At 38.8% G+C, this 13,836-nt stretch overlaps 1 protein-coding gene across 2 annotated transcripts in view; it reads right to left on the bottom strand.

Annotated features, from left to right (window-relative positions):
- entpd1 (ectonucleoside triphosphate diphosphohydrolase 1) overlaps nucleotides 1-13,836 on the bottom strand; it is a 23,807-nt gene that overhangs the window by 6,230 nt on the left and 3,741 nt on the right. Inside the window, exons 1-9 of one of the 2 annotated variants that reach the window (XM_007562393.2) lie at nucleotides 8,207-9,225; nucleotides 6,169-6,296; nucleotides 5,629-5,746; nucleotides 3,236-3,386; nucleotides 2,182-2,341; nucleotides 1,872-2,075; nucleotides 1,484-1,741; nucleotides 437-550; nucleotides 160-297 (exon numbers count right to left, since the gene is read on the bottom strand). In XM_007562393.2, coding sequence (XP_007562455.1) covers nucleotides 160-297; nucleotides 437-550; nucleotides 1,484-1,741; nucleotides 1,872-2,075; nucleotides 2,182-2,341; nucleotides 3,236-3,386; nucleotides 5,629-5,746; nucleotides 6,169-6,294 — 1,269 coding nt within the window. In that variant the 5' untranslated portion in view covers nucleotides 6,295-6,296; nucleotides 8,207-9,225. Of the gene's footprint in view, nucleotides 1-159; nucleotides 298-436; nucleotides 551-1,483; nucleotides 1,742-1,871; nucleotides 2,076-2,181; nucleotides 2,342-3,235; nucleotides 3,387-5,628; nucleotides 5,747-6,168; nucleotides 6,297-8,206; nucleotides 9,226-13,836 lie in introns of those variants that run through there. The other variant, XM_007562392.2, reaches the window with a different exon arrangement.

Here is a 13,836-nt window from a genome sequence, read left to right as displayed (position 1 = left end):
CTCATACCAGTCAATACCTACTGAGTAGTTTTTCCATTAAAAGTTATAATTTAAGGATTTTGCCATCAGTGAGGATAAAACAGGATGTAGCAGAAGTTTGAAAGGAGGCGTTGACCTTGAATGTGCGGAACAGGAAAGTGTGGGTGGTGATCTACTGACCTCTTTGATGAATTTTATCTTGGAGAATGTCTCCTTGGTGAAGTTGTATCCTTCTGTCAACAGTGTGACAATGTATGTGCCAGAAAAGCAATATTCGGCCAGGTATTTCTCTTTAACCTCTGGGTGTTGCTGCTTTATCTGTTCAAACAATTTAAATGTTGGGATATTATCAATGCACAGTACAGAAAATACTGAAGGAGTTTATTTAAAAAGTGGAAATGTATTAATGCAGCAAATCAGTTTTCAGCATGCGTCTTATAAATAAATATGGCCCAACCTGATTCCACGGGGTTCCACAGTAGTTTGCTAGATTGGCCTTCACAGTTTCTAATGGGATGGAACTATCAGTCAGGTTGAGGAAGTTCATCACAAAGTAGTACGCAGAGAAGGCCTACAATGAGAGAGGAAATGGGACAAAGGATATGAGCTTTATATTTAGAAGAATGAAGCATTGCCCTTTTGTTCTATTCTTCTATTTGACACACAAGGCTAACACACCGACTTATTATGTTTGCTGCCAGGAGAAATTTTAGAGAATCGGCTTATAAAAATATCAGGTTTTTAGTTTACTTTTTGAAATACAGTTCTGTTAACTTGACTGTTTTTTCTAAAAACTTTAACGTTTTACAAAATATGTCTGAAAATAGAGGTGACTCACAATGGTGAGGGGTATTTCCAGGGAATTGGTTCCAGAGCTAAATTGGAAGTTGTATTTTATTAGCACCATTAAAAAAAAAATCAGTTTCATTGCTATCTTTCACATAAAATATTGGTGTTATGTCAAGTCTTTGCTGGGCCAGAGAAAAGAACTACGATCGTCAGGAGGTGGTGGTTGGATCATGCAAGCCAACAACCAATAAAATATTCTTATTTAGTTGTTTTCCCTTTTTATCTACTAAGTTTAGGAAAAATAATAACTTAACAATTAAAATAGTGATTGGGAAAGAGACTGGAATTGACCAGTTTTTGCCCTGATTGGCTCTGATCAGTGTTTGGCTGGTCAAATACTGACAAAACTGATTTGTTTCCCTCTATTTATTAAAACTTTGAATTCCCATATTTTTCTAAGCCTGGGTACCAACACTAGAACTGTGTTGGTGGAAACAGCCTAGAGCCTTTTTCACCTATTTTAAAGATACAGTAACCAGTCTGTTTGACGGAAAAAATAGTTGGTTTCTTTTGAAAATGATTTAAGTCTTGATTGAAAAAGTCAAGCAGTAAAAATGTTATCATCATAAAATGCAGAAATGTTGTAGACCTCTAGAGAAATGACTCGTATGATGTATGAACTTTTACAAAAACACAAACATGTGAACTATTTTACCCCAAATGATCCTTGCAGAGGTGGCTGGAAGATCCCATTGAAAGAGCATCTACTGTATTTGCAGGACGTAAAGTTAAACAGAGTTTTGACAACTTCTTGGCATCGAAAAAAGTTTCCTACTCCTGTGTGAGTGAAGTTTAAAGGAGCTTCTTTGGGTTTCCTTTCTGAGACACATGGGCTGTCATACAGGGCGTTGTAATTCCTTGTCACTGAATAGCCTGGGTGGAAGCACGGATCAGACATTGTTACTGGACCTGACTAGGAAAGAGATTGAAAAAGAGACGCAGGAAATGTATTTAGGTAACTTGATAAATTGCTCTAAATTTTACCCAAAGTCACTGAAAATCACAGAATGAACCTTGAACATTTAAAAATCTCAAAGGATTACCCGAGTCTGATGCGCCAGAGCCATTCTTAGCACTTGGTCCTTCCCATAGCAAAGGAAACTGTGAGTGTACAGATTGTAGTCATTTCCATAGAGTCGGAAGGCCACAGAGTTGCTTGGTGACTCTGAAATGTCATATTCATGAGGTACAAAGCTGATTTGAGTTGAGGCCCCACCAAGGTCAAGAGCTCCTGTTGTTTCTAGACCCTGAAGCAAAAACAAGAGAGAAATGAAGTGGTGACACCCTTGCACATACAAAAACTTTGAAATTTGACAGACTTGCATTGATCTGTATCTAGATCTGTTGACAAACCTGTTTGAGGCGATCATCCAAGTAGTTGACGGTGACCCAGCCGAAGGCGCCCTCCTCTTGCCCGCTGAGTATTCTTGCCCCCTGATACGAAAAAGGGAATCCTTGCAGGGCTTTCTCCACAGCCTCAAACACCTTGTCTGATGCCTCTCTGTTCTCTATACTGCACACACACACACACCATCAGCAACTTCATACAGTGAGTCACATGCATAATTCAAAACAATGCAGCTACCAATAAATAATGAACGAACTGTATCATTTAAAATTGCTTTGACAGCAAGATATTCATTTCCCTGTCACTAAAGTTTGCACGGACAAACTTTAGTGACAGGGAAAAGGTGGATAGCTGGATTTTCCTCTTTACAATGCAAATACAACTAAAGAGTTGAGTCTCATGGGATTATGTGAAGCACTGAGTCTCCCTTTGTACACAAATGCATACAATGCAACATGCATTTTACTGGGAAGTTCAACTTGGCTGCACATATTAACCCATCAATACTAGTTTCACTAAGTGCTAAAATTAAAGTTTCCATTAAAACCTATATATATATATTTGAGAAATAAACTTTTGGATCAGCTCTGTGTGTTACTTTTTTTTGTCCTCTTGTAATCTCATCAAATGTCCCACATGGTAATTGTAAATGAATGTATTTTGTATTATTTCTATGCACAAATGATTTTATTTTGAAAAACGGCTTATATTAAGTACTGTGGGTTCAGTACAATCTGTGGATCTCAACAAAAAAAACTGTTGGCATTAGGTGTCATTTCATTTACAAATGGCAAGCACATCTAATAAGAGTTTAGCTCATCAGTAGTTCAGGACATTTGAGCTCATTAGAGATCAATGCTGCAATAAAGATTCAGGTTCAGGATTTCTGTTATTGGTAGAACTACCACAGAGATACTACTTTGCTTGCATTTCTGCTTGACTGGACCATAACAATGTTGCCATGTTGTGTGTTGAGGCTTGTCAAACTGGCACTCGAATCTGTTTTTTTTTTTTTTTAATTATGTTTTAAGTTGCATTACAGATATATGTTGAACTTACTTCAGCAGTCTCATTCCAGCTGTAGCCCCCAGATAGAGCGGGGTCTCCTGGTGTCTCCTTGAGGGAACCTGCATCTCGGCTTCTCGCATGCACTCTGTCAGTGACATTCCAGCCTTCTCTGGTTCAGCTGCATAGCTTGAGATACCTTTACCTGTAAGAATAATTAAATTTTAGGAGGAAGCTGAAATCTTTGTTAAAAACAGGAAGCTCTGAAGAGTTTTTGATATTTGGACAAGAATCTGCTAGGATTTTCCACAGATGGTAACGAACAGGCCAGACTTGAGTTGATCTACAGGTGGTCTTCGTAAAGCTGTTGTGAATTAGACACGGTTGAAGTATGTTGGCCCCTGTTCTGATCCATGAAAGAAACAAATAGCTCACAGGTTTTTCTGGTCAGTTTGTGATTTAAAGTGTTAACTTAATTTGACCTTGTTCACAAGATGTTATGCAAAGCCAGACCGTGAGGACGTCTTGTTTGTCTGCTTAGTGGTCCAGTTTACATGGTCATCATGACAGAACCTTTCAAGTGCTGAGCAGGATGTAATATGGGCAGTCTGAACTGACCGCAGTTATTCAAGTTAAAATTTGAAGTATTTTCGGCTACCGCTGTTCTGGTTTGTTGGATTTTATGAGCTAAACCCTCAAACTGTGTGCTTCTGCTGCGAGACTTCCTGTCACTGAAGGTCTTTATTTCAACCACCTTTTTCCTATCAGTGCTTATAAAACCCATAATGGTTGCCCATTTTTCTGTTTACCAGTCACTAAAGAATTTTAGTAAAACTGACTGAAACTGCTCCATATGCAGTTTCAGTCAGATATTTGTAAAAATTCATAATGGGCATGCAGATTATTAGCTTTGGGTCATTCTTTGTCTATAAGCATAATTTTATACTCAGTGATTTAAAAAAAAACAATTTGGATGCTCAGTACAGATTTTCTTTTTACTGTAACTAATCTAGTCCAAATATTTTTGGGCAAAATTGAGGGTCAGGGATCAATTTACTGTTTGGATCACAAATTATTTCCAGCTTTTAACAATCAGGCTAGGAGTCAAGCTAAGGATTTCGAAGTGGCAACTCCAATTCTACCATTTTGTTTAATGAAGACTGCAATGCAGCTGCTTTTGCCAGTAGTGCTGCTCATTTTGCTGCTTCATACCTCATTGGGGATGAGAGATAAAATCTTTTTCACAATATATTGAGATTTGGACAAGAACAATTCTCACTTGATGAACAAACATCAGAGCTTAATTATTTTTATTTTAATTTGTGACCTAATATTGAGGAACGAAAAATGGAACTTCATGTTCCGTAATCGGAAAGTATAAGAACACAGTCCTTAATCACCACATTAACTCTGTATTAAACTAAAAGAAAACCTGAGGAACTCTTTTACATGGTTCCGCCTCCAGGAGGAAGTAAAACGCTAATGTTTACCTGCCAGCATTAACTGGCAGACTATTGAGCTAGATATGTCTATGATTTACAGTAGCATCTTAACCTTTTGCGTTATAATCAAATCCTGAAGTGACTAAATATTCTCACTCCTAGGGTTAGATTCTCGCTCCTGTTTTTAGATATTTTCAGGTACAAAATGGTTCCATCTACCTGGACTAATCTCTCAGCAATGTGCCCCAGGATACTAAATGATGCATGGATGATGACGCTGATGCTCCTCCCTTTTGCTGTCTTTTACATGTGAGATGATGGAGAACACAAAAGTACATCCACACATGTCACAACATTTAATAAAGCGTTTCTATGGGAACTCAGTTTGTTGGATGGGCCTGGAAATATGCTTTCCAATAACAATATGAAAATAAACATTTTAATGATTACCTTTTATTTGGTGAGCCAACACCAAAATTGAGCAAGACTTGTGTTTGTGCATCCTGAGCTTCGGGAATGGTTCTTACCTCAATCCCAATGAAACTTTGTTGGCTATGATTAAAAGATGACTCTTTTTAGTGAACCAACCAATTTAAATAAATAGTTGACCCTTATTGCTAATCCAGCATAAAATGTTATAGAGGCTAATGAAGCCATTAAGAAAATACAACCAAGTTGTTTCACTGCTAAAGCAACAGATTTTAGACAGATGCACATTTTCCAGGGAAGCCTTGTTGAAATTGAAGCAGTTAATTTAGATCTTTCCTCAGATAATAATATCACTTATTATCTATGCCCTTTATTTGCTCTTGAGGCACCGCAGAAAGACTTCAAGCCTTGGTTGTTTATCACAATTCATATCGTTATCGCAACATTCACCAGTATTACCGCATATCAGATTTTATCCTGATACATGGACCCTATTTATATTCATTAGAAATTATGTAGTGTAGTATTAAATGATTCAACGCTATGCATGCACAGCTTTCGCTGTCTTGACTTTACCTTTTACTTTGCAGGAATGCTTCTGTTCAACTCTTCCAGTGTTGTTATCCTTCTCCGCTGGCCACTCGTAGATATAAAGAGCTGTGTGGGAAGAGCCGGCGTCGAGCACAATCCCATACTGAACGGGGACAGAAGGAGGAATTTCTGTTTATGCTGTTTGAGCCATTAATTCTGAAACAGTTCTTTCCAGATATGCCATTTTGAATCTCGGTTGTAGTGATTGCATAACACTTAGACAAATATACTAGAGTTACCTCCCAAGCATGTTAAAGTTTGTGAAACAGGAAAAGACTCATCAAGTAAACTCATGACGTCCACTACAATTAGATTGCTTAGAAGTTCAAACTTTGACAAAAAACAAGGATTTATCTTATCAGCATCTGCTGATAAGATAAATCCTGCTTGTGCATTCCTAAAATCAATAGCACAGGTTGAAAACTTGAGGTCATACTGACTACATATCAAATTTGATAGACGGGTTTTAGGCTAGGGTTACTCCCATACATGACCTCCACACTTCAATAATTTCTTTTAGCATACCTTGTACTTTTGGGGGACTGGCCTGTTCTGCAAAACTGCAACCGTCACCAGGGCAACAATCGCTATGACACCAATCACAGTGATGATGATGGTCAGCGGCGTGTGCCAGGGGTTCTTCTCTTTCATCTCTGAGAGCGGGGGCGGAAATACAGACAGACAGAAGGGGGAGACAGGAAGGAAACGGCAGAGGGGTTGCCAAGGTAGAAAAGGGGTAGACGGGAACACAGTGGAAATGGGTTTAGGGGGGAAATGTTAGCCGGTCTTGCATCCAGATGTTTAAGTCACAGCATGTGGGAATCTGTTGGAGGTTGCGTATTGTGTTTAATTGTTTTGCTTGTAACCAAGGGTTACAGATGGATTTCTGATTCGGTGCGTCTGATCTCCCTCCTTTCTCTTCATTTATTCTAGGGGAGGTTTAGTTATCTCAGACGCAGAACATTTGAGATATTTTTCCACTGAAGTATTTGAGTAATGCTCAAAGATCAACAGGATTTCCACTCTGGAAAGAGTTTAAAGACCTAGTCTCAACAATAGCTTAGCTGTTTACACAGCATAGGGAAACAGTTGGCTGAAATCAAACAGATGCTTTTATTAGGGCAGCCCTATTAAGACATGTTTAGACAAGTGTCACTAAGCAGTTATTAATCTTAAACAGCATCTTATTTGAGAAATAAATTTTAAAATGAATACTTTTTGGTTTGCTACTTCTCTCTCTGGCTTCTTCTGGATTAAATCTGCCATGGTTTCATAGAGTGACTGAATTTGCATCACCTGCTCACTCCACCATCACCTTCCATTTATCTGGGACAGGCTACCGGTGATAGCAGGTAGCCCTTACAGCACAAGGGAACTCATTCCCTCCCATATATTCAAAATAGAAAAATAATGTTATTTTGACTGCTAAAATAACTTGGACACAACATTTACAATAATGCAATTTATAAGTTATTTATTCTGATACATAGATGTAAGCAAAATACAGTGGACAGCTGCCTATTCATGTTCAGTATTTTCCTGTCAAACATGACTTGAAAATTTACTGCAAGAAATCTAGCTATTGGCAGATCTTTCCATAGAGCATGTGTAACATATTTGAAAGAAAATGCAGCTTGCAAAGCTGAGGTGCCTTGGCATTGTGCTACTTGACACATTATAGGCTGGCATGTGCAAAGCAATAAGGCCAGGAGCTCCAATTATATTCCTTATCGCTGATTGGCTGTAGATGTCAGCTTTTACAATAGTGCTAAGACAGTTTCTGCTGTCCATAACATTGAATCTTAAAGTATATTTGGTGTTTTAACTATTAAAATTGGGAGTTATGAGGATTTTTAGAGGAGGTCTCATATGTTTGCATATTTTGGCAAAAGATGTCCTAAATATGGCGATAATTTTAACATTCATTGTGCACAGAACCAAGGTGTAACAATCTTATTTTATCACTTTATCAGAAAAGCTGGTTGTTGCACTTTAGTTTCCAGCCCATGACTGGCTATTTTTGCAACTGCAAAATGGCTACATTTATTTTTCTTGCAACTTCTGCATGAATGTTCTAGCAGCTGTCCACCAGTAAGCTAACCAGCAATACACAGCAACATTTTGGAAAAACTTTAGCTTTTTTTCTTTTACTTCCTTTAGTTTTCAAAACTTTTGTTGTACGATTAATGGTCTCATGCGGAGCACTGTTGTCATTAGTGTGTTTAAAAAGAACAGGTTGTTCGTATCCAGTCACTGTAACTCAGACTGATGAGTAAGATAATGCTTTAAAACCTGAATTATGCACACTTCCATGCACACACAGAAATACACATATTACAAACTGGCGGACACTATTCAAGAGCACACGACAGCTGTCAAACAACCCCCAGCACAGTGTTCTGTGCGTATAACACAGTACAAATATGAGCGAGAAGCAGCTCTGCTCTACCACATCAGCAGAACCTGCAGCTGATTGTAACCCTGACCTTTATCCTCACAGAAACTCCAAAACCTAGAGTGTAGCAATACAACAAGCCAGTGGCAAACAGAGTGCTTCACTTACCTCTGTCAGTGAAGTTGGCAATAATAGTGAACGAAGGGGAGTGGATCCCGAGAGAGAAAAAGGGAGGGGAGAGAGAAGGAGAGAGAGAGAGAGAAAATACAGACAAGACAGGGAGAGGAGAGAAAGGCAGGTTTTCAGCTGTGGCCAGACAGAGAATTGGAATAAAACTGAGTGCTGTCAGAGCAGTTCTCTAGAATGAGTTTGGCATTTCCTCCCCTAGCCGGGGCAGTAAAACTGGTCACTGTGGAAACACAGCTAGCCAACTGTTTGTTGATAGGCAAGCACGCGCTCGTGCGAGCATGGACCCCTTAAAAGTTCTCTAAACTAATGAGAGCCACATGCTCTAACTGTTTGTTCTCCCGGCGGGACGTTTGGTGGGAGGGGGACCGGGGACTCCCTTGTTTGGCTCGCTTTTTATCACCAGGAGGCTGTGATGTCATCTCACTGATGGATTGGAATTCCCTTTTCTTTTTGGTTGTGCGTGTGTCTGCATGTTCTGACTTTGGTGCAGACTCAAAACATGACTTGCCTGCAGATATGTTGATCCATTCACAGATGGTCCTGCTGTTTATTTCCCCTTCTTGCCACACATCTCCAAATGTGCAATCACTTGTGCTTACACACACAGAGGAGACGTACAGTCAGCTTCTAATTTTTCTAAACACAATAAATTAAAGAGGCTTTATTTTTTTTAGATTTTTTTTTTCTGATGACTTCAAAAACTGAGCTGATTGTTTATTATTCTGTGTCAATTTGCCTTTTTACGGTGTTTGGGAAAAGTGCAAAAAGCTTTTGCACTTGATGACAAGTATCAGCTTTAAGCCAGAAGTATAACGCAATCCATCAAGTTCCGTTTACAAGAAATAACCCAGAGCTTGTGGGCCTTTTTATTAAAAACACTTTCTCTGAATAATTTGGTCAGATTCTATCATTAAACTTGGTCAACCTGTGAGAGGATCTGGTGATTTATTAAAAGCAGAACGTTGCAGTTTTTGTCTATTGCGCTCCTTCTAGACCTTCAAAACATATAAAATCATGACTTTATTTTTTTCAATCTAGGCAGCTCATATAGTCTAAAATCAACAGGTTTTCTGAACTACAGTTTAACTATTTAAAAGACGAGATGGAGCATCTCTTTGCAGAGATAATAAAAGCTAGCCACTTATGTTCCTTTTTTTGTTACAAGTTGTGTCCAAGTAGAGCTGTACAATACTTCACTCTGCAAATATTGAGACAACTAAAACCACAAGTAATGAACTGGACTTGTTACAAATGAGTCACTTAAACAATGAAACCTTTTATCTGTCAGGTTCTGCTTAAACTACTGGATGTGTTTAATTCTCAATGGTGATTTGGATTGTTTTACTTCAGGCTAAGGAAGAAAAACAAAGACAACAATTGAATTACTTCTGAACACTGAGAAACACAAACTCTGGCTAACTTAAGAAACTTCCTTAAAGAAAGGCTGTGCAATGTTGTTTAGGACACTGAATGTTCAAAAGTACATTTAATATTAGGAAAACAAATTTAAATTATCCTCAAATATTCAATTCAATTCTTTTATTTATAAAGCACTAGGAATTTCCTGATCCAGTTACGTAATCTGAAATTGGGCCCGATGGCATAGTTTCAGAATCGATTGAAATTGGGCATTGCAACCTGATAAGGGACAACGTAGAGTTGCTATATTTAGTATTTAGTGACTTTTCAGACCCCTACATTGACTTTTTTTCTCAATAACTCTAGCAACAACGACTTTGTCTCTAGTTTATTGGACCATACCAATTATTTATGTTTCTCATGACAAATTCCTTCCTTTTGCACAATCCTAATGGATGCAAACAAGTTTGAAGAACTAGTTGGGTGCCTAGCCCCGTTTCTTCTCCACCAGGGCAGCCACCGCACAACTGTCAGTGCTGCATAGAATGACAGTCATGCTTCATGTCCTTGCGACTGGTTGCACTGACTCAACGTTATCAGCTCGGTGTAGCACACAAAACAGTTCGATAAGAACATTTTCCTGCTGAGCAGTTTCCTGTGTGACTCAGTGCATCACTAAGTATGTAGCTGCATTGTAAAAAGTGAGTTAGTTGGTTGACATTGCCTCTGTTGCTATTTTAAATAATTAAACCCACAGTAGTAAGGCCAAGTAAATATTTTCAGTGCTGTTCTTAAGTTGTCTTAAAGTGCAACTGTATTAGGCTAACCCTGAAACGATGTTTGTAGGTCAAAGTTTTACAAAAAATGGAAATTGGTCACAAAATCCAGATTATCCAGATCTGTGCACTTCTACTCATAAATTTCTTTAAAACTAAATTGGACTTGAATTATTTTTCAAAATTCCTTAAACATTTACATGAACTGTCTGGGATGGAAAGAAACATATCTTTAAAAAGAAAAAAAAGAGGAAATATAACCCAGACACCATCCTAGAGCTAACTTTGATTTAAGCACAGTGTCTGACCCTGTCAGCATGTGTGTCTGACCTCCATCTTCCAACTTCAGTCTTGCAAAATCCAACAAAATGTTCCTCCAAGACTTGGAGCTATAATAAAAAAAGAATTAAATCATATGTTTTCCATATGTGGCCCTAATTTATGCAGCAGTTTCTGTCCGTCACACATTATAAATGCATGAGGATGCATGGAATTTATATGCTGGTGAGGAAAACAGCACGTCTTTGTATGAATAATGGTTTTCTACCATTCTAAGCCTTAATAGAGTACAAATCAAAGTGAGTCACTGACAGTGGTTACAGTAGAAATGTGATGCTCACCGAATTAGTATTTCAGTCTTCCTCACAATTGTTTTCAAATCTAAGAAATGGGCATATTGAAATATTTAAACTAAATTTATGTTAAAATCCATAAAGAGCAACATTATCTACCTGTGCTTCCTGAAAATGACACGTTTTCAGTGTTTGAGACCGACCAGCAAAGTCGGTCTCAAAAACGCTTGTTGAGACAGAGAACAAGGGCTCTGCCAAGCAGGAGTTTTAGTGCATGAGATCATGAAGGAACTCTTTTGGAATATCCACAGACCTGTGGGATACACCCACACTTGCAAGTTAGACTCTTCTTGCATAATGCATTTATCTATCTATGATTTCCAAATTATCAGATCAGTCCAAGTCCTAGTCTGCTCCATGTTTTCATAATGGATCTCAAACGGTTAAGGAGAAGTGGCTACCAACTAAAATTATCTTATTTCCAAAAACTGGCTTCAAAACACACTTCTAGGTCAAGACACACTTGCGCAAGGATTTCACCAGTGTTTCCATTTCCGACCTCTCAACAAAAACTGAAGTGTTAACTTCAGACTAGGATTTCCCTAATGTTGACATAATCAAAGAGAAGAGGTGCAGGAGAAGCAAGAGCCAAAAACACAGAGATAAACACTGTATAGCAACACAGAAAGACATTTAGAAACTCTGTCTATGTCAGGAGTCTTGTCTAAATATTTTGGTCAGTTTTGAGCAAACTAAGTTCCTAAAATTGTGTTTCAAGGATGTATATTTATCTTTATATGACCTATAATGTGCAGTGAACATGAGGATAATGTAAATGAACAACATATCTATTCAGATCCTCTCCCCTAAAGATAATAGCTTGCCACATGACTGGACAAATCCCTAAATGATGTCCTAAAAATGTTAAACCCTAATTCTAACCTATAAGACTTGCGTAACATATGACACCAGACAAAACAGCCTTATTTAACAAGCATGCAGGCTACAATTAAAACTTGTCATTTAAAGTTACGTGGCATTTAGTTGCGAGAACAAATGTGAGACCTGCACACACTCAAACATTAAAGTAATGTTCTATTAACCTGGCATATATTTGCTCGATTGAAGACGTCATGACTAGAGTGTTCACTCTTGATGATCTGATCTTCTATCTGTTTGCCTGAGGGCAAGATATGATGAGTGAGAGACGTTCTGAATAGTGCACCTTTACATTCAGCAGTGAGTCGAGGGATGACAGAGTTGTGGATCATCAGTGGGGTTTTGTAATGATAGGAAGACATCACAATAATGTGAGGCAGGTTGCCTGTAAGGCAGGTTCTAAAATTATGGTGCTATTTGGTGGTTAGGACAAACCTCTCATAACAGCTTTGTGTTGACATGTTTTGTGTAGAGTAATACGCATTAGTCAACAGCACTGAAACCATGGGGAAGACAAATGTTTGTGTTCTATTAGAGACTCAGTTTAAATCACATTTTTAACATTTAAACAAAAAATCAAATGTCAGGAGACGCAACAGTGAAGGGACAGTGCAGACTTTAAATGTTTGCGATAAGATGCTGCATAAATCCTAGAAGTATGAGTGTAATCTCTTCTGCCACCACCTGTTGGACTAGCAGCATCAGAGCCAGGAACTTAAAATGTTCAAACAACGTGATAGAAAGTTGTGTCTCTGTTCTGGGGGACTATTGGAAGCACTGGAGATAATGGTGTAAAGAATGAGGATTTAAAAAAAAGTGTATTATAAGCCTGGCAGCCCGCCATGCTTTACTAGCCCCGCCGCCAAGCTAAGCGTTGCTTGTTTACGTTTCTAGGGAAAAAAAAGATCAAATCGTTTTTTTTTTTTTTTAAAGTCAGACTGCAAGCCTCTCTTTTACTCTTAGCATTTCACTAGCAGAGCAGATTTATTCCTAAATGATAGGTTTATAATAGATAGGTTTATAGTTTATGCATTTAAGCCCAACAGCTCGCGTACTAATCACACAGCTGGCGCCTCTGCGCTTTGCCTCGTGCGCTGCCGCTGCTTTACCTCAGCGGGATCGCGCACGCCTCCTTTCACTCAAACTGGACACAGGCTGACCTGTATGGATATTTACATCAACTTACTTTGAGGAATTATGATCCTTTGGAGAACTCTAGGTAAGAGTTTAAAACCTGCCGCATTAGCTCTGGTTGCGCAGCTCAATGTGAACCGCAGGAATAACTTGTAGCGAATTCAGAGATGCGCGTTGTGGAGCGGTGAGAATGATTTATCTTTGTGAACGAACAATTATATGTGGCGTTTACATCTCAACACGCTGCCCAGCATGTGGCTCCGTGTCTGTCTTCCCTGTAAAGTTTATGTCTGTGGTCCCGGTTGGCCGGAGTGTTTGTGGATAACGAGCAGCGGTAACCTCATCATGCAGGTTCAGCCCGGTGAGGAGCTTTAGCGCTCTCCTCGGAGTCGCGCATCACGCTGATTTTATATTATTTTATTATTATTTTTAATATTATTTTTCTGGTTACACGATGCATCAAACCATATCAAATGCGTCGTCTACTTAGAGTTAATATGCGTGGCCGCACGGAGATCTGAGAAACTGGTCCCATAAACTTGACCAACCAGAATAGTTTCTGTGACGCTTATTAAAACTCAACAGACTCGAAATGGAAGAGCTACTCAAGCCACATTAGCAGCATTTAATTAAATCTCCCATTTGTTGCGCATCTCTGCATAGTGCAGCAGATTTAACTCATCATGCAGGGCCGGTCCAAGGCTGTATGAGGCCTGGAGCAGAATCTGACTTAGGGGCCCCTTTTTGTTGCTGAAAATATCAGCACCTCTAACAGCTTCTGTGTTAGATTTAGTGAAATATGGGGGAAGGGAGTAGTTTAATTGGCCAG

This window comes from Poecilia formosa, unplaced genomic scaffold (assembly GCF_000485575.1).
Source record: "Poecilia formosa unplaced genomic scaffold, Poecilia_formosa-5.1.2 Scaffold136, whole genome shotgun sequence".
NCBI lineage: Eukaryota > Metazoa > Chordata > Actinopteri > Cyprinodontiformes > Poeciliidae > Poecilia > Poecilia formosa.
Note: the sequence above shows the minus strand (reverse complement) of the source record. Positions and strands in the feature narration are given on the sequence as shown.